The sequence below is a fragment of the Cololabis saira genome, chromosome 9 (genome assembly GCF_033807715.1).
Source record: "Cololabis saira isolate AMF1-May2022 chromosome 9, fColSai1.1, whole genome shotgun sequence".
NCBI lineage: Eukaryota > Metazoa > Chordata > Actinopteri > Beloniformes > Belonidae > Cololabis > Cololabis saira.
In genome coordinates, this window is record NC_084595.1 from 30,440,155 (window position 1) to 30,464,993 (window position 24,839).

General features: G+C 39.8%; 1 protein-coding gene across 2 annotated transcripts; it reads right to left on the reverse strand.

Annotated features, from left to right (window-relative positions):
• Window positions 1-221: 221 nt before the first annotated feature.
• On the reverse strand, window positions 222-24,320 carry hip1rb (huntingtin interacting protein 1 related b). Of its 2 annotated transcripts, none has more exons than XM_061729211.1 (32): window positions 24,074-24,320; window positions 15,010-15,073; window positions 14,192-14,334; window positions 14,016-14,072; window positions 13,831-13,911; window positions 13,657-13,733; window positions 13,404-13,465; window positions 12,522-12,662; window positions 12,313-12,370; window positions 11,703-11,778; window positions 11,146-11,313; window positions 10,996-11,051; window positions 10,828-10,900; window positions 10,291-10,474; window positions 10,120-10,208; window positions 9,902-10,018; window positions 9,675-9,776; window positions 9,321-9,515; window positions 6,505-6,652; window positions 6,275-6,361; window positions 5,665-5,772; window positions 5,378-5,514; window positions 4,011-4,121; window positions 3,856-3,914; window positions 3,652-3,682; window positions 3,461-3,523; window positions 3,279-3,379; window positions 3,031-3,136; window positions 2,026-2,149; window positions 1,879-1,940; window positions 1,448-1,666; window positions 222-1,368 (listed from the first exon to the last, which is right to left on the reverse strand). In XM_061729211.1, the coding sequence occupies exons 1-32, from the start codon at window positions 24,164-24,166 to the stop codon at window positions 1,360-1,362; spliced, it is 3,201 nt and encodes a 1,066-aa protein (XP_061585195.1). In that variant the 5' UTR covers window positions 24,167-24,320; the 3' UTR covers window positions 222-1,359. The 2 variants fall into 2 exon arrangements, with proteins under 2 accessions (XP_061585195.1, XP_061585196.1); XM_061729212.1 differs by having other exon boundaries at window positions 15,010-15,068; window positions 24,074-24,176.
• Between the last annotated feature and the right edge of the window lie 519 nt (window positions 24,321-24,839).

Genomic DNA, 24,839 nt, shown 5'->3' on the forward strand with positions numbered 1-24,839 from the left:
GTTTTCATACAACTCTTTTCTATAATCAAAATACTAATTTTAAATCAAGTTTTAGGATTCAAATACAGTCTGGTCTTAATCCTAAAAATAAAAATCAGGTTAAACCTTTTAATTTAAATGAGCTGTCTGTTCAAGCCAAAATGTATGAACTCCTTTGGCAAACACAAGGAGAATCTCAATAAGCAACACACTGCCACATTAAATTAAACATTTATTGTTTATTTGACATTTACACTTCTTACAAGGATACACCACCAGTATTTTTACTAAAATATATTAATAGATCTGAGTGTATAAAGACATTTCATACAGAAGAAAGTGACGGAACATAAAAAAATGCATTACATATCCTATAAGAAAGGCTCCCAGAGGCAAAGAGGACTAGAACACCTTGATATTGTATATTAACTAACCCTTAATCCTTATATTTGGCCTAAAAGAAGCATTTAATAATTAAGGATGTCATCCAACATGTGTGCGTAAGCATTAAGTCAATATACTTGAAAATATCTCAGTTCTTCTCTCATAAAGGGACCATCAAGAATTAAGTGTAGAGTGAGTTGTACTTTCCTATACAGACAATACCTTTACAGGTATTTAATGCATTTGTACATTACATTTCAAGGCCTCTAAGACAATATTGTAATGTTGAAAATGAAAAAAAATAAAATATTTTGCACATGAAGGCGATGCTGGAGGTATGTCAGATTCTTTGCAGCAACACAAACTGATTCCCCAGCTCACTTCACCACCCACCACAACATAAATAGCAATACAGCAGTGTACATAATGGGGAAAAAAGATGTGCCCTGTAATAAACATACAAAACAGTGCGGAAAAATGTGTCATATATATGATCAAATCAGTTGACCTACAAGAAATGCTGTCAATTTGTAATCAAATATTAATCTTTCCTTTTTTTCTTGAAAAAAAAAAATTGGATTAGTATTAATCATTAAAAAAAAATTACAATAAAAGAAAATATCAAAAAGCCTAAAAGAAAATCATTTACAATTTTCGTTCTTGATGCCAGATATTTAAAAGAAAAAAAATTGAATGTGTGATTATTTTATTTATTTACTTGTTCTTTTAAAAAAGCTCTCTTAAAAAAAAGACAGCAAATCCCTACAGGCATCAAGGATAAAAAAACAAAACAAAAAAACAGGCTCTTGGTCCATTTTGGCAAGAAAAAAAAAAAAGGAAGATGGCATAAGGAGATGCAGTACTGACCCTTCTTTCTGAAAGTAAGAAGCAGGATGACAGTGGATTGTCAGCATGCAACTTAAAAAAAATGTTCACAAAAAGGCAAATTAGCTTCCTTTTCAATCCAGCAGGCCACACTGTCTTCTGCTCTGGCATTTACCGAAACTGCAATGTGAAGAAAAAAATAACATTAATCAATGTTACACATTTCCTGATTTTCACCATTTTTCTTTGTGAACCATACCAAAGTTTTGGGTTTTTGTGCCAATGCGGGTTTCTTCAGGAGTGCAGGCTTGGCTGGTTTCGGTGACATAGTGACAGGATGTGCCAGCGAGGAGGTTTCCCCGTTCCCCTCAGGGATCTGATCGGCAGGAACTCCAGCCAGGTTGTAGTGTTTCTTCCTCAGCTCACCCAAACGCAGACGCTCATTCTCCAACTGGCTTTCCAATTCTAGCACTTTCACCTGATGAAGAAAACAAACAAGTGGTAAAAGTACATTTACAAATTTTGCCTAATGCATTTAGATTTCTTTGTTTAATTAAAACTTTATTACAATATATTATTTTAAAGTCATGCTTGAGGATTTTCATAGAATAAAAACTGTTTAAATAAGGTGCACACACAATCTTTTGCCATCACTCTTTAATGCCATTGCCTCCTAATCAATCCACTTACTTGCGACTCCATTTCTTCTTTTCTAAGCTTGATGAGGGACATCCCCGAGAAGTCCATGGTTTCTGCACATGCAAGACATATGTGTATTTACATTTTAGACAGATGCTTAGAATGTCCAACTGTTTTGTATACAAACAAAACAGTCACCTTTCTCCTCCAGGTTGTCCTGGCCCGTTTTAGTTGAGGCCACCACATTCGCAGCCATCTCGTTGACACGGCGAGAAGCCTGCTGGAGAACTGACAGCCCCTTGCTGTTGCGATCAGCCTTGACCTGAGGGCACAGAGAGTGGTCCGGTGAAACAATTGGATTACAGAAGACAGCTCCAGTAAAAACCTCTGCTTTTGTGTTGTGAAAACATTTTTGCTTTTTGTTCCAGATTGACAGGGAATTTCATTTGTGTCAGTTACCATGGTAACAATCTGCTGTTGGCTCCTCATGAACCTACAACAGTGTTCATATCGTTTAAAAAAAAAAAAATGGTATTACTCATCTAGCTGATATCAAAGCACATCAGAACATTAATTTGTAGACGTTTACGTCCTCTGAAACATTGCATTCTGATATTAATCGAGTGCACTCAGGCTCTTTTCTTTTTTTTTTAAATATTTTTGTGGCATTTGTTGGGAAAGTAGGACAGGAAACGGGTAGAGAGAGGGACAAAGACACACAGCAAAGAGCGACAGGCCGGTACTCGAACCTGCGCTGCCTGCACAAGGGCCATACTCTGTAAATGGCACCTGCTCAACTTACTGAGAACTCAAGGGCCCTCTACAGGGCTATCTTTAATGCTAGTTTTTACATTACATTAGGAATCATTAAGCTGTGAGAGAGCCCAGATGTTACAGATAAAATGCAAAGCAGCTTCAAGAGCATCAAAAATCAATCACACTGTTAATGTGCTTGAAAAGTGAGCTGCAAGAGTTAAATTCATAAAACAAACTAGTACATTGTTACCAGTTATTTGATTACTTTACTAAAAATAAATGTTTCAGTAATACACCCATTTTCTTTGCATACATTTCAAATGTCCACTATTTTATTTAGCACAGTACATACTGTATTGTGCAGTTTTCAGTATCATACAGTAATAAAAGTTACGGTATATTAAAGGTTTCTAGCACTTCACTGTTCCTTTCAAATGAGACATCTACCTTCGAGGCAGCGACCAGCTGTGCCGTGCTTGCAGCAATCTCATGAGAGCAGACGATCAGCTCCTCATATTTGCCTGTGTGGAGCACCACCTTATCAGCAGATTCCCTGCAAGACAACAAGTAAACACTTAATGCCACTTCATCTTTAGCACCCTATATAATGGATGTTAGTTAAGGTGCCAGGTAAAATTTTAACATTATTAGTGAAATGTTTTGTTGCAGGGGTGTAATGGCCGTAAGGGACTTACACCATCTCGGTGGCTCCCCATCCCACAGCCTTGGCAGCAGATATGAGTCCCTCAGTCCAGCGAGAGTTTCTAGCATAGAACTCCTTAATAGAGGCTGCACCCTTGAGGATGAAACATCAGTAGTGTTATTTTTATATTTTTGAATGAAGCAGTGGGTTCAAAGTTAGACCAGAGTGACTCACCCTCCCACCTTCAACAATCTCCTTTTGCAGATCTGTCGACGCTATGACCAGCATGCGGATGGCCTGAGGGAGAGTGGATGATAAAAAGGACAGAATAAGACAAAGTCATCCCACATGTGTTCACTGGGATTATAATTAAAGACAAAAGTATGTAGGAGGGTCTGTAAGGGATTATAACATTAGTGCTGTACCTTCATCAGATCAGTGCAGCTGTTGAGGATTCTGAAAAACACCGTAGAACACAGATTTAATTTACAAAACCACGCACTTGTTTATTAATAAAATTAACAACTGAATGGCGGGACTTCAATTTCTACCTGCAATTTAAACAGTTTTTAATTGGTGCTTAACTGATTTTGATCCAAACAATAATAACAAAAAAAGACTAAACAAACCTCTCATTGACCTCCAGTTTAACTCCTGAAGTGTCTTTTCGTGCCTGATTCATCATTTCCTAGATTCAAACCATTTAATACAGTTATCTAAAATTAATACACCATGATATAACATGTATTAACAAGAAATTGCAATACTAATAAAGATTACTCACATCAATCCTGCGGACTGCCTCCTCAATAGCTGCTGATGTTGCTGACATCTCCCTGTCCACCAGATCTCCCAGCTCTTCCTGACGGATGTCCATTCCTTTCGGACGCAACTCCTGAATAGCACAAGTGCATGTAAGCAGCCCAGTTAAATCTAACTGTTGTAAGTTTTAAAACATTTGGATTGTTGTGCATCACCCAGTAATGAGAGTTTCGAGTAATTGTCCTGCAAACCAAATCTTAAAATCTATCTATCTGTCTATCTATCTATCTATAAAATTATGCAGAAGAGCAACATCTGCTCTGTTCACACTTGGCATTAACATTGGTTATCTGTGATTTAATCACAAGTGGACACCTGCTGCAACCACACGCATAACATGAGATCCAACCCCTCAGAGCACATTTAAAGCTGACCCATACATGGCCACATTCTTTCAGCAGCGTGAAAGAAAATGTGTACTGGGATATGTTCAAGGACTAATGGTTTGACTGATTTGCCTCCAGGTAATCTGTGTTGAAATAATCTCCGAACCTGCTGGGTTCATAATTGCAACAAACTCTTCTTTGCCTTCAATGTGTTAAACGTCATTTAACACATTATGACTGCAATGTCAAAGCTTCAAATCCGTTCTGCTGCTCTGTCTTTTATTTCTTGACCCAAATATTTAGAAGAGCCTGTTATATTTCTGGTCCCAAAAGAGGTATTTTAATGTAGCAAAGCACAACTTCATGTTGGAGCCACAGAGGGAATGGAGAATATATTGCTGCACATTACAAGATGGATTCAGCCCATGGAGATATTACAGTTAAGTGTCTTTTTACAGCAATGACAGTGGTTTCTAGAGTTTCAGGATTTTCTTTGTTTTTCTGCACAAGGACTAGATCAGAATGAAATCTGGAGTTCTTAAAATACTTGTTTGTTTGCAGTTATTTCACAGAAGTATGTTTCTTTACATCTCCAATATCAACAATAATTTCTTGATGGCAATTTTATGACTCTCGCGTTACATTTTTTACACAGAGAAATGAAACACTTGTAAAATGTACAGCATAGGAATATTTTAAAGGGACCAAGTAAATCTTATGCTGCAGAGATGGTCTTTGAACCAGATTTATAGATAGTTACAGTCAACAGCAACAACACAAGTAATGCTTCAAAGTAAATCTCCTAACTATGATGATAGGATGCTATTGTGTTGTGCTTTAAGAGAAGGAATTTCAGCTATAAATGGCCTCAAGTAGCAAACAATCAGAAGCTGTTATTTAAGGACAATGCTTCAACATATACTGTGTGATTTGGAGTCGGGGCACTCCTGTGGACTTCTGATTTTGGATAAAAGATCTGTAGCAATTCAGTGTTTTCTCTCACCTGGCCAAGTTGGAGGATGTTCTGTATAATTGCACGAATGGAGGCTGGATCTGCCTTCTGCAGGGTAGCCTTGGACCTCAGGTCATTCAGATACTGCAAACTCTGAGTAGCACAACCTCTGCAGTTCTCCGTCAGTCCTGCAGGGGGTCAAACAGGATCAACTACCTACTGTAACTTTAAAATGCTGCTTCTGTTATGAACATTATGAACATTTAAGATGAAGCCAAGATGAATTAATTATAAATAAATAGAAAACAAACAGCATTTAAAAAGAGAATGTTCCTTACGGTCTGCATGGTCAGTAGGTGCCATGTGTGCAGTAGCGCTGCCGTTTATAATTGTATCTGCAGCCAAGTGGGAGAATTGGGTCAAAGCCCTCAGCAGTCCTCCAGCATCTGGTTACGAGAGAGCATAAAGAGGCACAGTGGGTCATCTCAGGAAGCCTGACAAACCAACCAAACTGTGGGTGCAGTTACATGAGAAAAGCAGGGTTCCGCATATGTTCAATATGTGGACCCTTTCTCTATAAGATACTGCAATATAGACAATACATCATCATCTTTATCCCAGTAATATCACTTTTGGAATTCGGATTAAGCTATGAGGAGTGTTTGGATATTAGTTTCATCAAGCTCCTGCCTCCAGGTTAGACTCCACAAGAAGACATTTCAGCATTGCAGACAATGTGTGATGTGATACCAATCATTAATTGGACTATACTCTGTAATATGTAAATGAAAACAGAAATGTAATATACAACTCACAATCCGATTATCATTCAGAACAAATAATATCTTTGCATGCACAGTGATAGTTAGAATATTGGTGTGCACGCAAACGTGGTCAGTGTCGTGATGTTGGCTGCATTAAATCGAATCAGAAACTTCAGACACTCACCTGTCATGTTACTAAGATAATCTGCATGACCTTTTTTCATTTTGTCGATGGAGCCCAGAGTGGCCTCCGCCCGACTTATGAGGTAATCTGTGTTTGGAGGAAAACCAAAGAATTAAAATAAAAACACAGCTGTGAGTGATCAACTAGCTAATCTTTATAATACTCAGTTAAATATGTTTTTTTTTTTTAAATGTGTTTATTGCCGTTTAAAATAACAGCAGGAGTCTGACCTGGAGAGCTGGTACACCGTATGTGGAGAGGATCATCCAACTTGGCAACAGCATCTTTGATGATACTCTCCACTTCTGTTATTGTTCCTTGTAGCAAAACAAACTGCTCGTCCAGGAGCTTCTGCTTCATCCGCTCCTCCTGATTTGTCTACATTCAAATGCACACAAATTCACACTCATAATAGAACACATATCTATGCATGGTTAAGTGCTTTCCCACATAGACCACAATACTACCATAAGTGCATGTATACATACCAATACCTCCAAAACAATATACGTTATATTATCGCCATTGCATTTATTGCTGAATATGTCTATTCAGGATTAACATTATAGATATTCACTGCCCCATCTCTCTGATAAACTTCTTACTCAATCCCTCCCTAAAAGCCATATATAAAGTATATGTGACAATTCAACTTGACGTTACGAAGTTGCTTTAAAAACTAGAAAAATATGTAAAGACAGATTAAAATATAAAAATCGACTGGATCATTTTGTACTTTTGTAGTTTTAAAGATATGGAAAAAGAGCACACATTTTAAACTGAAATTACAAATAGGCAAGATGGAATTTGAGATATCAAACACAACAATTATGACTAGTCATGTTTCATTTGAAAATATCTGCAAATGTGGGAAAACAGAAACCCTATAACCATGAATGTCATTAATGGTCCTAATTTGTCCTCAGAAAAATGGATCATCAGCATTTAAATTGCATACCTGTTTTACCTGGTCTTGTGTCTGATTTGGCCTTGTCTGACCACTTTCTGTTTCTTTGAAAGTACAAGTCATTAACAGACACTTTTTTTAAGGACAACTCAACTGAAACCTTTAACAAATTCTACTCTTCCACCTCCATTGTGTCCTTTAACTCAGTGAATGAATGAACATTCGTGGAGAAATGGCCCTCTAGTAAGAAGTGAAAAAGTATTGAAAAGCCGTCCATAGGTGGTGAAAGACTGGACTCCAGGTTCAATATGTTGTCTATAAAGAGAGACTTCACAGATATAATTTACAACTAAGGAATGCTAGGGAATCCTCCTTTTCTAAAATCATTAACAAAAACACCAATAACAATGATGACTTTGATGAATTTATCAAGTTCTTTACTGAGAAAATCCAGAAGATTAGAAAAGCAGTCAGTGCATCAATATAAAGTCCAGCAACAGTGCTGTGTCCAGTCAAAACTAAAATGGAAGAAAATGAAACAATTTTACCCAATCAACTACAAAAACCTCAAGGATATTATGGATCAGTTAAACTCCTGTTGTCTCAATATTTTACCCACAGCTTTGTCCAAGGAAGTTTTACCCCTCATGGCATCAGGTTTGTCCCCCAGACTCTAAAGACAGCAGTCATCAAACCACTGTTGAAAAATAACCCAAAACAATCTGGACAAAATTACAGACCCATCTCAGTAAGGTTATTGAAAAAGCTGTGTTTCAACAGTTAAATATCTTCTTAACTCTGACCAACCACTTTGACGTCTTCCAGTCACATTTTCGTGCTCACCACAGCACAGGTTTGCCTAAAAAGTCAGTCAGACAGCTACGACTGATCCAGAATGCTGTTGCTCGAGTTCTCACTAGAACTAAGAAGGTGGACCACATGATTCCAGTTCTGATGTCCTTACACTGGCTCCCTGTGTCTCAGAGAATAGACTTTAAATTACTTCTGTTGGTTTATGAATCACTTAATGGTTTGGGACCAGCATACATCAAATACTTGTTGCCATATCAACCATCCAAACCACTCAGGTCTACTGGTTCAGGTCTGCTCCGTGTCCTCAGAATCAGAACCAAACATGGAGCATTGAGCTATTATGCTCCACAGATCTGGAACAAACTTCCAGAAAACCGCAGGAACGCTGAAACCCTCAGTTCTTTTAAATCAAGGTTAACAACTAATTTGTATACAGCTGCCTTTGACTGAATTATTTATGCCACTGCACTGTAACTCTTTTTTCCCCTTTTTCTTTCCTTGCTTACTTTTCATGTTTTTACTATTCAAAGCACCTTAAATTGCTTTGTGGCTGAAATGTGCTATTCAAATAAATTTGCCTCGTCAGATTGACAAATAAATACATAAAATATATATGCAATTATAGCTACCGGTATTAGATATTGAAGTGGCTCGCTTTAGGGTATGCACTTGACCCCATGGCACAGTTCTATTTTAGATAAGATAACTGACAAAGGCTAAATAGGACCAATCAAGGCTTTAATTATCCTGGTTTATTGTTGTGAGGAAAAAAAAAAGAAGAAAAAAGTCCATAATGTAAATTCATTTTTCATGTACAGCTACATTCTGCTTTACCGTCATTCAAAGATTAACACTCTTTGTTCTTAGTCGTTTTTTTTCAAAGGGTTGAGGTTGCATGGATGTTTTTTTTGTTGAGCGCACATTTGGATGAAGGCCATCGCCAGCTATCGACCCTGCTGGTAGAGTCTTTATTCAGGCTGAGCTGTTTTCATGAGATGCTTATGGACTGCTTTTCTAAGCTTTTATTAAAGCAGAATTAGATCATAGAGCATGCTTGCACTTTGAAATGTATTAAAACTCTTGTTTGTTGTGGATACACAGCGTAACTAGTTTAACTCCACACTGTAAAGATCTATGTTAATCCAAATTATGGACTTCAAGTTTTACATTTAGGATGACTGTCAACCCTTGCAGTATTGTTGCAGTGGCTGTCACAATATTTTCAATATAAAAATCATGATGCAGCGGTGTTATTAACAAGACAAACAGAGTGCACACAGACGTGCCATCTGTGCTGCTGAGCTGGCCTCCGTTGTCCTGACTGACCTTCTCCTTCAGTTTTCCCTGCAGCTCTCCCAGCTCCCTGCTGCTCTTCTCTCGCTCCTGCTGAAGTGATGACTGCTGCACCTGCGCGGATTGCCGCAGAGACGACAGCTCCGCCTCCTTCTCACTCACAGAACGCATCAAACGCTCCTTCTCCGCCTGCAGAGCTTTCATTGAGCCGTTCATGTCCTCGGACGTCTGGCAAAAACAAAGTGCAATGAGAGACGCCAAGAGAGGCAGATGGCCTCGACTGTCAGACAGAAAAGTTTCCCAACTATAACACCTTCATGCCCGTCAGAAGAGATCTTAGGAAACTCGGAATAGTAAATTATAAAAATATTACAGATGCACAATTACCTTCTCACTGCTATGCAGTGTTGCCCTGATGCGTGTCACTTCTGCCATCTTCTCCTCCAACTCTCTTTTCATCCTTTCCATCTCAAACTTCTGCTCTTCCATCTACATCACCACATGCATCATTAAACATATACATACATATATATATATATACATATATATATATATATATATATATATATATATATATAGCCCATCAATGTTTCTAAATTAAAATCAACACCAACCTTCATATCAGCGTCCTGTTTTATCCGATCCACCTCAAAGGACAGCTGCTGCTTGGTCCTCTCCACTTCGTCCTGGGTCTGCTGAGTTGCTGACAGCATCTTGACAGTATCTGCACTCTGTTCACAGATTAACAACATTTAGTCATGCTACACGCAGCATGGTGTTGAAATCTAATTGAAAGCAATCATCTCCTGCGTGGTCTGGAGTCTGTCCGTACCTTACGAAGTAGCTCAGCATGGCTGGCCACCAGCTCTGTGTGCTTCTCTTTCAGCTTGTTGTACCGCTGCTCGGTGCCTTGTGCCCTTTCTTTACAGACAAGACAGCTGAGGGTATTATCTTGTTTATGATAATAGCTGCTTATTAACACAAGTTTATTTGCACATCTTACTTTCTGCCTCGATGAAAGTGGACTGTACGCTCTCGTACTCTGCGTTCCGGCGACGGGTTGCCTCCAGCTCCATGCGCAGCTGCTCATTCTCCACAAGTGTACGTTGTTTCTGCAAACGCTGCTCTTCCAGCTCTGACTCCAAACTGTTGATCTGGGACTTGAGCTGTGTGATGTAGCGCTGAGCCTTCAAGAAAGGAAGATAGATTTGAGTATGGGAGAAACATGCCAATCTTTCCTTGTAAAACCTTGTAAATTATCGGATATTTAAAAAAAAAAAAAAGGATGGCAATCAGAGAGGGTGTGGGCAAAAAAAAAAGTAAAATAAAATGAAGAAAAAGGCACCAGCTGGAGTAGCGTGCATGAAGTCACGTCACCTTTCATTCAGAGGCTACTTGCCACATTCTACATGTTGCGAGCAGCATTTGCATCCACCCAACACATGACTAAGATTCCTTTACACACGGATCATCATACCTTTCACTCCTACACAAAAAAATAATCTCAAAATAATCTCAAACTCAAGCATCAAGTTCTCACCTCTCCTTTGACTTTCTCCAACTCCAGTCTCAGCAGTTCAAGCTCCGACTTCAGGCTTTCAATCTGGATGTCCCTGCCAGACAGGAGACCAGCTGTGTCAGAGCGCTTACACAGACAAAATGATCAGTTTAACCATGAAAAGTTGGAATAAAACCCCTCCAGGTTTACCTGTCGTCAAAGCCTCCATTTGGAGGTCCAAATGCCTGGTCAAATATATCAAATTGCTGAGGGGGAAAAAGAACAAATATGATCACAAAAACTTTGGAAAGCAACGCTTGTACTGTAAATACCTGTGCATGCGCGACTGGCGTACCATACCTGCGGCTGCGTCTGAATGCTGGATGTTGAGACCTCGCTGACCTCGATGAGCGGCTCTGGCTCTTCGTCATCATCATCTGGTTGCTCTGCCTCATCGTCATCGGGTATGACCACCACTGGCTTCACATGTTTGGCCAGTGAAGCTGCATGCAGGAAATTAGGCGGGGACTGCCGAGGAAAAGGACAAACTATTAGTAGTGCCAAGTTTAATTCAATTCAATTTTATTAATATAGCATCTATTAAAACAGAAGTTTTCTCTAGGCGCTTTCCAGAGACCCAGAACACGACCCCCGAGCAATTATTAGATCAAATAAACAATGGCAGGTAACAGCTTGTCATGCTGGTCAGGTGAAATAAAAACTAAAAAATGCGTGTGGGTGTGCACACCAACATTGTTTTGGCAAATTACAAGAAAAACATAGCTCTCAATTAAAATAATAAGAAAATGATCCCAAGTTTGCAGCCAGCAGAAGCAGTATTGGATTTAGGATGAAGTCTATGACTCAGCATCACTGGAGTCCTCCCTCCCCCACCACACATGCCTCTGTGCTCTTACATCAGGTAGCTTGGGAATCTGGATCAGCCTTTTGAAGTACATCATGTCTCTGGCTTTATCAAAGAAGGTCTTAAGGCTGTGGACATAAGAAAACAGTAATTGTCACCCCAAATCTATGTACCATACTGCATTTTATATAATAATTTGGATTTCCTTTCTTTCATTAGGATGGCTCTCAAACCACAGGGTATATAAATGCAAATGTGAGGAAAAAAGTCCAGAACCACGCATTCAGTTAACACTGGGGACAAACACTGATCACAAAAAAAACATATCAAGCTAAAAAACATGCTGCATTGAAACACTTTTAAAGAGTTGTCTCTTGTTCAGCTGGCTCTGATGCCAAGATTTAAAAAAAATGACTAGGTGCTGCACCAAATCATAAGTAAAACTATAAAGGAGGAAAGTTTTGACAGTGCTTTTACATATTTAATTCCTGTGAACAGCTGATCATATCTCAAATTACCTCATTGCAACAGTGTTTGTTAATGCAGCTGCGGGTATTCAGGTTTACACGATGTTGATAATGATTTGTGTGTGTTACCAAGTTCAGTATAAAACACCAGCTTTATAGAAACAAAATGCACAGGCTCTCCACTCAACAACGTACCTGCGGAACTGGTCATGAAAACGATCACGGTGTCCTTGTAAGGTATCAGCAGGGAGACCTAAAATCCGTGATATGGTACAAATATGTCTTTTTTTTAGGCAGTTATTAGATACATTTGAATAACTAAACACAGAATGTAACAGTGTTTTTCAAATGACAGAACCTTAATATTTTTTGAAATATACTGAATTAATTATTTTCAGTCTTACAGGCATGAAGCTTAAAAAGCAGCTTGACAGTGAAGTGGTACAGGTGGCTGCAGTCCTGGATGACCTGGATGAGTGGAGAAAGACGACACTGGCCGGATGTGAGAGTGGAGATTGCGATGGATGTGTTCAGCTGACGGATCACTGGAGGAGAAATCAGAAGTGAGGGTTCAGACTACACTTGAGTATCCATGATGTGAAAGTCACCGACATATACACTTTCAAGGTGGACAGGTCTGCAGAGAATATACAGCATATTTTAAAAACTGGTCTTTAAGGGATTCCGAGGCCTCACTGGATATTTGATTTATGGTCCTTGTGTTGCTGCTGTTACCCACCGACACTGTGGGCTGAACCAAGTGCACTTGGAGAAAGTCACCCGACAAGTGAAGCCATAACATCAAATTTTCTGCGGCATGTAAACACTACTAAGGAGCTTTGGAGCTTGTGATTCCCAAACCCTGTGCTTAATGTGACAACATGTCAGTCACGACACAGTAAAGAGGAATTTGTTTAGCGTTAAGTGATCCTGGGCGTCCACCCTGCACCCACGGGAGGAACACGCCATTACTGCCATGCTTGAGGAAATCACTTTAATTTGCTCTAAACACAGGAACTTCCTCATCAGCAGAGAAACAAAAAAACAGGCAAAGGGGAATTACAATCAGACCAAGTCACTTAAAATGCATTAAAAAAATGACTACAGTCTATGTGAAAACATGCAGGCCATACCCTGCTCCCAATAACCTTTTCTAGAAAGGCTCTTAAGCTTTTTGTCCATAAATAAATAATCTCAGCAGGCAGCAGCTCGGCCTGTGGCTCAGGTTTCTCCTGCTTTTAAAAATAAGCAGGACAGGGAAGAGGTGGGAGGAGTTGTCTTTTCACCTGTCTCTGCTAGCCGCAGCTCTGCGTCCAGGTAATCAAACACCTCGACTGTGAGCTGGAACCTGCAGGAGAGAAGGTGATACCCTTTGTTAGACAGAAAGGAGGCCCCACTCAGAGATAATGATGTCATGAAATAAAAGAGCAGCACAGCTTGTCTAGATGTTTTATGACCAACGCTAGGCGTGCTTACTGGTTAAGTGGGATTGACAGAAACATAAATCAAAGATTAGTTTTAAATAGTTTACAAACTCACACATTATTGATGTCTGTTCCTGCAACGCGCTCCAGAACTTCATCTTTGACCTCTAGGTTTGGTGGGATTTCTGCATGCTGCATTGAGATTTAGTGCCAGTTCCCAATCAGCATTTGAACTCTTAAGCTTTTGTTTCATTACATATATTTGAAAAATGACCAGAGACACATTTACCTTCACATGAAACTCCAGTTTTGTGCAGAGCAGCTTGGTGTACAGACCCACCAACTGTCCATATCTGTCATGGAGATGGCCCTGGAAGATACAGGAGCCAAAAATGTATCATTGAACGAGCTTAAAAATGTAATTTGAAAAAAAAAAAAAAAAAAAAAAAAAAAAAAAAAATTTCTGTGGCTCACCCATAGTTGCCCGACTTCAACTAGAGAACTGTGATGTCTCATGCAGTCCTGCAGAACCTAGATGACCAGGATAATAGCTTGGATAAACAACCATAATACACTCCAAATCCAGCTTGGTTTGAGAGATCCGTTGATTTACTGTGGACAATGGTGGGCAGAGAGGAAGTGTGTCTTACATTGCGGTGCCCATCACGCAGAACTTTGTGCACTACGTGGCAGAACTTCCAGCTAAGGATGGAGTTGCCGGCCAAAGGGAAGCCCTGCGAGTAGGACCAGAAGGTGTAGGCTCCCTTTTCTCTGTGTGTTCCCAGGATGATTCCTGTTGCCCTTGTTAAGGAAACAGAAACCACCACAGGACTGTTTTCCTAGTAAGCAATATCAAGAAATTCTTTATAGGTTAGACCTAAAATTTCTGTTCTAAATGGTAAATAGATTGTTGATCACTTGAGGCATTTTTAAACTTTATAAGCCACATTTATCCTTTAACTCTCATTTATGAATCCATTCTATTCTACAGTTTCTCTCTACGCAGAACCTGGACAAAATGACGGCATTACTGACAAATGAATTGTTCCTATTACTCCACTCACAAACTGTTAAAATAGGATTTTTTTTAATAATTTTTTTTTTTTTAAAGTGGAGTGTCACGATGATGTTGAAATGTTTAAAATAAAACTGCCGTCACCCTGAATGTAAACAACTTGACAACATCTGACCCCGTTTCTTGAGGGGTTTATAGCCGCCAGATAATTACCTTAATCTTCAAGTATTTATTCACAGATGACCCCAGTGAGCACAATCACACTTCAAAGTTAAACCGGGTCTCACTTCCATCTGCTTCCCGCTTCTACGTGGTCCGAGGCTTTGAAATAGTGGAACTGCCTTTGCTTTTTGTTAATCTTATTCACTGTAAACACCCCCCCTCCCCCCCTATTTTGTCTAGTTTTTCGGTCTGCAAAGTAAAAGAACAAAACGAAGATATAATTAAGGATACGGCGGGCATGCTTCTCCTTCACAGGTGTCTCAGTGTTGTTGATGGCTTTGCTGATGCTGCTGAGCTGAGAAAAGAAGAGTTTCTGTTAGATCATATGTTTATCCTTCAAACCTACAACTACTACTTTCTGGACTTACAACACATCTAAAAACCCAGCACGTTCCCATGGAGTTCTACATAGCCAGCTCAGTATGTCTGGTATATTTGGCATGTCTACATGTTACTTTCGAACATCAATGACATGGCAAGTAGTGATGGTCACATTAAAAGCACAATACTCATCTCTTCACAGAGCATGATATAAAACATGAAAAAACAGATGAACTAAGTGAATCAACTTAACTTGCATCAAGAGCAAGGTGACCACTATGACAAATGAACAATCCCTATGCCTTCATCCCTGTTGCTCTATTACAACTATCATCTTGAAGCTCGACATTCCAGTGTCTCATGCTCCCAATCAACCTTACGTCTTACTTTTACAAGATAACAATCTCAACATATGTGGTATTTAGAGTTATATTTAGCATCCGATGCGTCAGAGCAGACAAACATATCTAATCAACCTGCTGATCATGAATCAGAATGACTGAGCATCACTGCAGGACACAACTTGAACTGCTCTGCACCCATCAAACAGGTAAAACAGGCGTAGCTGAAGAAACAGCAGGGATGGAAACAGACTTTGCTGCGGGCTCTGGGTTTTAATCAATCTTAGGTGCAACAGCCCACAGTTAGAAGATCAAGTGCATTTTATATGGTCAGGTTAGATTACAGTGCTTTCAGTCATCCACTGTGGCAGTGCCATTAGATCTTAGTCCTTCAAAACTGTGGTTCTCCTGCTTCAGTTACTCTGCATAATCACTGTGCAGAGATAATAGGACTGCTGTCTTGTTTCTGGACCTGTCCAGTCATCTTTTCATTTGGATAGTTTTGTGTACAGAAGTAGTAAGAAAAGTTGTGCATAGTACCAAAGGTATTTTTACACAGTTACTTGCATTAAGTCATAAAATAAAGCTTGCCTGGATTTCATGTCATGTTTTTTTTTTAAAAAGAAGAAAAAAAAGTTATGCAGATTAAAGCATATATGGCATGGAAAAAGAAAAGGAGGTGAAAAACCACAGTGCTGTTGGGTCTTTGCCAAGAGGAAATGAACAAAACAAGCAAACCAAGGCTGCAGAAAGATCTACATAGCAGACTTGATATGCAGAAAGTTGTTAAAAATCAAAGTATGAACTCCACATCCAATAACATGCTTGAAAAACAGAAGAATTTATAAAGTAATATGGAATGATACCAGTACAATACTGATAGCCATGATCTTGCTTTTGGGTTTAGAAGACAGATATAAATCACTTTCTCATTCAGTGGAACACATAACGCTTACATAATGATCAAAGCTAGACGGCACAATTATTATGTGAACTACTGTGACGCCACCCGTTGCTAAATCTGGCTCTAGTCATTTGTGTCATGGAGACGCTTTTTGTCATAACTGTTGCAATTTACTGGAAAAACTCAGATAAAGTAATCATTACAATAAAAATGTCTCTACTCTACTCTATACAGTGGCCCTGAATATGTAGTTTATGATTGTACACTGAACGTAATCAAGCTTCACCATGTTTGTATTGTGTAACATTATAATCCAACATGAAGCGCAGGAGTTACTGGGGCAAAATGTTCCATTTTAACCTATTTTATCACCCTCCAAATGATCCCACTTGATAAAAACGTGTCTTGGTACCCTTAGACTCATACTTCAATATCACATCTTTGTTTAGACACAATCAAAACACCTTAATATACCATAACACATAAAAACCTCTTTAATGGAGTTAAAAAACCTGGGAGTCTCCAATGCCATCCATGTACACACACCCATCAAACATCCACAGTCACATAGGAAAGCACAGAGAGTCTACTGTGGCTGAAAACTGAGAGTGGGACGCACTGGTTAATACATTCCTCCTAGCTCCCTCTGACGCAAACCAACTACGAGCTCCTCGTTTACACAGGGCAAGTGCAGGAGCCTAGTGTGGACGCCTGTGTGACAATGAGGGGTTTGTTGGGAGAGGAAGGCCGACAGTTGGGGTAGAGAATTGGGTTGGATTGAGGGGCGTGCTCTGGCATAAAGAGCCTGGCATGGAGGCCTCAACAGATGGCTGTTGAGCAGCTACGCTGCAGGGAGACTCTCTCGGTGCTTTCAGTCACCCTCAGTCATAAAGCAGTAAGATAGGACCGAGAGGAGGATGACATCAGATGTAACAGGAAAGGTGGAGGGTGACACTAGTTACAGAGCACTGTCATAATATGGTCAACCTCAGCTTCTAGTTGGTTTAAGGGTGGAGTACCCCCTGGACACACCCTTATATTTCATCTATATTCAAAACCACAAGAGAGGTCCCAGGAATCAAACGTGCAATCTTTTAATAGCAAGCAGAAATATGTTATTCGGACGACAAGATCTCCAAAAATGCAATGTTACATATCAAATCATACATTTTTCATATTGAAAAAACCTTCTGCAAGAGCACAATGCTTGGATCGTTCAAGATGTGGTTTAATTGATTGTTAAATTCACAAACTACTGTACCGAGCCACTCTCCTACTCAGGCCTTATGTCGACCTCCACACATAACCACCAACACACACAGATATCATTTCCTTCCATCACAGTTAGAGGCAAGTCAGATGAATATCAAATTTCCTGCTAACAAAGTAGCTCAGTTCAAGAGCTACAGACATGCTGATGCTGTGGACCGTGCGATGCTGAACAACTTAGTGCTTCCTCTGGTTCCAGTGACTGTAAATCCCCCTCTGTAGCAGCAGAGAGGAGAAGTGAGAGGGAGGGACAGACGGGACTAATCCGATGCCGACCATAAGGTCTGCTGCCAGCTAGTTTTACTGTAACAGAACACTCAGGCCGCAGAATGGACACATCACATACTGAAAGATGCTTTAATATGAGGCTTCCCCTTCCTTACCATCATATCTCTGTTTTTCAGCATTGTGTCCACTAGTTTGGCTTGAAGAAGAGTGCAACATGAATCAAATCAAAGCTACACCTCAGCTGCTGCTCGCTGTACATAATGCTCTGAGGCATGAGCACTTATTGCAGATCCTTATCAGCTTAATTCAACAGACTGCTGCAGGGGATCTGACTGACAAGGTCACACACAGACTTCAACCCAGCTCAAGGATATCAGATCAGGTTAAAGAGAGGAACAGCCCGGCTGGGTGGTGCCCCAAAGAGAGAAGGTGGATCACTGAGGGAGAAAAGTAACAAAGTGTTGAATATCCATGAGACTATTTTCTATTCTTAAGACCAGCTCCTTGTGCATCCCTTTTCTGACTAAACTACAGAAGCAAAACCTCTCCTACATCAATACCGGCAATAAACCTGACAAGGCTCCACACATGATGCCCTGTTCTCCTGCTATCTGCTCAGCCGCCCCAACAGTTAGGACCCTGTATTTGGCCACAAACTTCATTTGGTGTTCCTCTGATGTTTGGCAGAGTTGTAGTCCCTGAGATTAGCCGACACTTGGCTTCTTATTTCTTTTTTTACTGAGGCTAAACCCAGCCCCAATAAAAAGGCCCTGAAGCACTTAGTATGTATAATCAACTTCACTAAAAAAAAGAACATGCACAGAGGAATATAACAAAATATATGCATATGTTGTCCTAAAAGGGCAGAAAGTCCAAATATAGGCCAAAGGCAGAGAATATGGATGACCTTTAAAAAGAAAAAGATTGGATGACTTAATATCCACCGAATGCCAGTTCAGACTAAATTCATGATGTCTTACTAAGTTATAACTCAATTTTATACCTAATTAAATAATGTGCCGCATATTAAATTAAGTATTCAACAAAAAACAAACTGTTCTTAAGCAACCCAATAGTTTCTGAAGCACATTGCTGATCTGGTAAATTGGCTGATGGTGAGCACATGATCTCATGATCATGGCCTCCAAGATTATACTTTGCTTATGACTTTGTGATTTTAACAAGTCTGTTGTCAGTGAATACAAAGATGCTATGGGCATCATTACAATGTGTTTTGCAAATAAAGTATTGGCAATACAAAGCGAATTCTGTGTGAAATGTACTTTGTCCCGCTGGAAATATTTCTGACAGGCTTTTGGTGAAGTTGGTGAAGAAAAAAAAAAAAGCTTCCCAATTCTTCACAAGGGCACACTTGGCTTCAAGTGTAAGGGGTAATACCTTAAAATCATATCCCCTAGCACAGACAGCGAAGTCAAAATCTCCCAAAAACATTTTCTTTTTTTTTTTTTTTTTAAAGGAAAAATCAGTGCATCTTCTTAATGAGTTAAAATAACCAAAGAGCCTTTAATTCTCCTTTTTCAATCAGTGGCTGTGTTTACCCTCTGTTACTCCCCTCCCCCTCGGCCTCTACCCCTCATGGACTCTCACTCAGGCAACAGGAGTGAGGGAAAGCAAACACTACAGGACACACACACACACACACATGACACTGGGAGACATTTCACCTCGCTACTGAGGTCGACATAAAAAGGAGAGAAAGCAGGACAGAGTAATGAGATGTTGAGGAGTTTCACTCGGTGGATGAATCAGCAGAACTAGAGCTGTGACATGAGAGCTACTCAGCACAGCCCCCACCTCCCACACAATACATCCTCTTTAATTTAACAGGTTACAATCTAAAGAATGCCGTTGCAAATGTTGGACTTGCCACATTCTGTTGTGAGTAATTAGATTACTAGTCGAGTCATGAGGCGAGATTCATCCATGTACACTGACTTAATTTGCATGTTGCCAAGTAAACGCTTTCAGCTGAGCAGCAGTAACTCAACTCTGCAGCCTCAGACCATCAAGAGCACCTTTTTATCTCTACACATCTTAAATATGCAAAATGTATCATGCAAAAATCGGTTGAACAGCACAAAGAGCCACAATTTATTTAAAGAAAGGGCCTATTTGTTGCCACTTTCTGTTCTTATTATTAAATATGTTGCAACAATAAGCAAATGAAGTCAAGGGAATGAAAGGGAGCTGGCTAAAAGATAACGTTCCTTGTTTTTAACTTTCTACTGTGATAGCATTGGAGAAATTCATCATTTCAAAACTTAAATCATATTTTTTTTCTCAAAATAAAGAAGTACTATGGTACTTCTCCAATGAAAGAAGTCTTATAAATGGCAACTGTTCCCCGCTCCATCTGTACATAAACTATTCTCCTTTAATACTGATGAAATGTTCAGCTTCATATTCTAAGCTTCATTGCTATCCTGAGTCTCTTAGTCGCCTCTCCCATGATGTCCACTGTAACTCTGTGAGCTAGTTTCATGGTTATTGATGTCTGACAGTACCTTAAAGTGATATGCAGCTGTCACAAGAGACAACCTGGATGGGATGTTTTTATAACATTTATATAACATTTATTTATGTCAGCACTGAAAGGCCTGCACCTGATTTTCGCTGTACTCATTGCAATGACAATAATGAAATACTTTGGGTGGTGTATGCCAATATTTTAACAGGAAACCACAAGAGCAAGAAAAAACTTTGTAAAAATAATAAAATGTCCCTTCAAGTGTCCCTTCTAAATTGAAACTGATATTTTGACAATGCTGCAAACATCAAAACACATTCTCTAAACCCACTTTGCCCCCATTTTCTATTTAACCAAAATGTACACAATACAATGCCGTAATTTACGAGTAATTCCATTGCGCTTTTGTCAACTGATGATTTTTGGAATTTGCAGTTTAATATCAGATGTAACACCTCAAAATACATCTTGATGACACTAAACCACAGTGAGAGAATGACGTGTAGACAGTGGAAAAAAAGGAAGGATGGTCATTTCTGTTTCATTTAGCTGTTCTCATCCTGAAGTTAATAGGGAGGGAAAAAAACGAATTATCAAACTAATTCCTATAAGACAATTAACGTATCGGTGAGATCTGTGCTTCATTTGCAGATGAGCTAATGGCTGTTGAGTATCAGCTGCACCATCACCATCGTTGCAACACAGCCTTTGTTAGAGCTAGCACTAACGTCACATACAAGTTAATTACCCCTAGTGTTGTGAGTTTACCTCAGATAATGCAGTTACCAACCAGCAGAGAGCTTTAACTTTCAGATCTAGTGCTAGACAGTCAATAATAGAAATCAAGTTATGTTTTTCTATAACTTCAAGCCTACTAGTAGCACTTGATCTGAAGTTGTGTAGTGCAGTAGCTCTGAAGTTAGGCCTTTCCAAATTAAACTCTTCATCAATCCATCCATTTTCTATACCCATTTAATCTTATACAGTGTCATAGGGGTCTGCTGGAGTCTATCCCAACTCAGTACAGGTGAAAAGCAGGGGTGTACACCCTGGACAGGTCACCAATCCATCACAAGGCCACACAGACACGCTCACACTTGTACCTACAGGGAATGCAAGTGTTAGTTTATTCTTACCCTGCAGTGCACGAACAGTGTTCACCCTGGATGTTACCATCTGCGATTGTTACAACAGTAATATGAGGCTTCTCCTGCTTACACTGATCTGCAAACCGTCGCCTCCAATTTAATCTTATTGTCCACAATATCTATTTTTTGGCATCCTTTCACTGCATATTTAAGTCCCATTTGAATCCTCCTCAACAAAAGGTAGTGTCCAAACTTGGTCTAAAACAACTTGAGACAGAGGAAGTTGCCATTGTAAAAATGCAAACAACGCTATCAGCTTGCCCGAGTTAGCAACAACAAATCAATAATATCAGTCATGGTAATTGCCAGTAAATGTACTTTATCCACCTGTGTACCAGGTTTCAGCTAACAGTCTGACTTGTGTGTTTGATCAGTTAACAGTGATTAAGTAGCTGCAAAAGTAGGTCAAAATCATATTGTACTTTTAAAATAAAAGCTGTACTCTTATTAAATTGATTGACTCTGGAAACAGGAGGGACTGCTGCACAATCACACTCCATGAATAGCCCAACACATTTTATTCCTGCTGGTTTTTGACAATTAACCCAGAAAACAGTACGTGGGCCCATTTTGAGAAATAAATTGTCCAAAAAAATGTGGCATTATGGCATTAACTATGTTGGGCCCATGGGAATTGTTCACACTGGTTGTGCTCAAGTACACGGCTGATGAATGGGCATGGGCCCAAAATCCACCATCTTATTCTAGTCCACTTTGGTCAACCACATATGCAAAACCCAGTAGGTAGTTCCCATGGGACCAACATGGAACCAGCAGTCCCAATAATCCTATATGTATGGGGACATATTTTGCAGCCCATTTACCGGTATGTCTTAGATGGGCCCCACTGTTGGCTGGGAAGTGTCAAAGAGGACAGTGGAGCTGAGGTTCAAACACCTCAGCTCCACCTTTCCACACGTGCTTCAAAAGGCAAATAAAACATGAGCGGAAACATCTGCTCTACAAAGCAAGGGGCTCGGGCTCTTTCAGATAATAAAATGCTGGAATTGCTGGACTCCCCGGCAGCTGCTCGACAGTTTGCTTTGTTACTCAACATGCTTCTTATCTCAAGTTTCTCAGTCAAACTGGGGGGATTTTGCTTTACTCTCACTTAAAATAAAACTTGCCTCTTAAAAAAAAAAAAAAAAGATGATAATAATGAAAAAAATAACCAAATATGCTTTAGATTACACAGTGGACCTTGTAGACAATGGTTTTCTTGGCTGTGAGGTAACCACCACAAACCACCTGAAGTATAAACAAGACAAGCCCCCCTCCCTCCTCCACCACACTCGTTCAAGAGTATTCATGAAGTATTTTGCGAGGAAGAGAAAACCCACCCTTCAGTAATTTAAAAATGCCACTTCCGAGAATGAGGCATGAAAAACAGAAATGTCTGTGATGGGGGAAAGGTGGACAAACAGGAAGGACTGGACAGAGTTCAGTGAGGGAGGAATGAGGGACGTGACGACACGGCCCTGAGGAGAGACTTGGCTGACTTTCAGTCCCCAAGAACAAATACGCTCAGTTCAGCTTGTAAAGGAAACACATCTCGGAATGTTTTTACCTTTGACATTAGGCTACTAAAGACAAATAACCAAAGGTCTGCACTCATTCACGGGTCCCACTGTAAAATAACACATGTACACGAGGAGGGCTTCTTAAAAAAATAATAATCTTTAATAATTATGTGCAAGAAGGTTTCTTTCCCCCATTAAAAACACCACATTGTTATCCTGTCTGCATGTATATTAGATGTGTTTCCTTATCACGTTCAGAATTATTTTATTATTTGTCTTTTTCCTTCTTTCTTATTTTCTTGGAAGCCTATGCTGGCCTGTGTTCTCATATGTACATGCAATTTATTTGTTTATTTATTTCCTGTTTTGTTGATTTATATTTGTTTTCTTTTGTTTTTGCTTTTTCTTAAATTATAGAGCAGGTATTTTTTGCACAAATTTGTATTACTTGATGCACAAACATGTTGTAATGAAGAAATGTTAATAAAAAAATGTTTAAAAAAAATAAAAACACCAGATTTCCCAACTTAATTCGGTATTTGCAAACATGGCCTATAATGCGACAAAGCCGCGGGACGCCTAAAATAAGGCGTTTGCGTTTCCGTTTCCATCCCGCTCCAGAAATGCGCCGGTGTTCTGCCGATCCTTGCTACCTGCCGAGAAATGATACTTTGTGGTTCTGCGCATGCGCACAGTGGATTTTCAAAGTTTGATTGGCACGTCCATCATTTCTATCACAATGTAAAATTGATAATATGGGATGTCGAGTATTTGAGCCTTCAAAATACACTACCCATGACATGAATTGCATTACACTTTGTGAACATTATACGATAAAGAGAAAAAAAACCAATTATATCGCTTTATTTGATATTAATTCAGTCATTCGCATTTATTTAGCCACGCAGGTCATTAAGAACACATTCCTTTTTACAATGACGGCCTGGCAAGCGACAAGGACCATTTGGGGGGAAAAGGAAGTGGGCTAGGGAGTAAAACACAGTAAAATTGTAGCTCTAAAAAAGGTAGAAAACCATTAGGTAGCATTTTTTGGCAAAGCCGTCTTTCACATTTACCTGCTGCTTCTCAAAATGATCCCTCTCCGCTCCGAGGCTGGCCTCGGTCCGCCGGCTCTTCACCCGGGTGGGCACCTGCCGTATGCTGTTCATCCTCAGCCTGCGCTCAGCGACAGTGTCGGGGGGAATGGTTAATACGCTCCACCTGTGCGATAAAGCGCAAGGACGCGTCCAACTAGCGGCGGCGCTGCGCTCCTCTATGTGGACTCAGACATGTCCTCATCCCCGCTGCTGATGCACCCCGGCTCAAGGAGGAAGGAGGAAAAGCAAATACGAGCGCTTGCGCTGCATTACGTGGACGGATCCTCCCCCAAAGGTGGAGGAAATAAAGCCTGATTTATGGTTCCGCGTTAAATCGACGCAGAGCCTACGCCGTAGGGTCTGCGTTGGTGTAACGCGGAACCATAAATCAGCCGTAATCATCAGTGTAATGTCAACATCCTCCCACTGGCAAACAGCCCCCCCCCAGCAGCTACATTCACAAAATACATTTCGGCAGGGGCGAAAATCCCGGGGGGGACAGGGGGGATTAGTAAAGCTGCCCCCTCCCTAGAATAATTTGAGACAGAATTAATAATTTTGGAACAATGCAGTAGTATTTAGTAGTGATGCACCAAAATGAAAATTTGTGGCCGAAACCGAAATCGAAAATAATAATAAACAGTAAAATCTCATTACACTTAAAACAAGAGTCATCACCAGAAAAATAACTTGTTATTTGACAATTTTCACCTGTTTCAAGTAAATTTTCACTTGAAATAAGTAG

Coding starts and splice junctions, on each gene's coding strand:
- hip1rb (XM_061729211.1), bottom strand. CDS start 24,166: ATGAACAGCATACGGCAGGTGCCCACCCGGGTGAAGAGCCGGCGGACC. Junction 12,371..12,521: donor GCTTTTTAAGCTTCATGCCT/GTAAGACTGAAA, acceptor CACGGATTTTAG/GTCTCCCTGCTGATACCTTA. Junction 6,653..9,320: donor AGGGAAAACTGAAGGAGAAG/GTCAGTCAGGAC, acceptor ATTTGAATGTAG/ACAAATCAGGAGGAGCGGAT.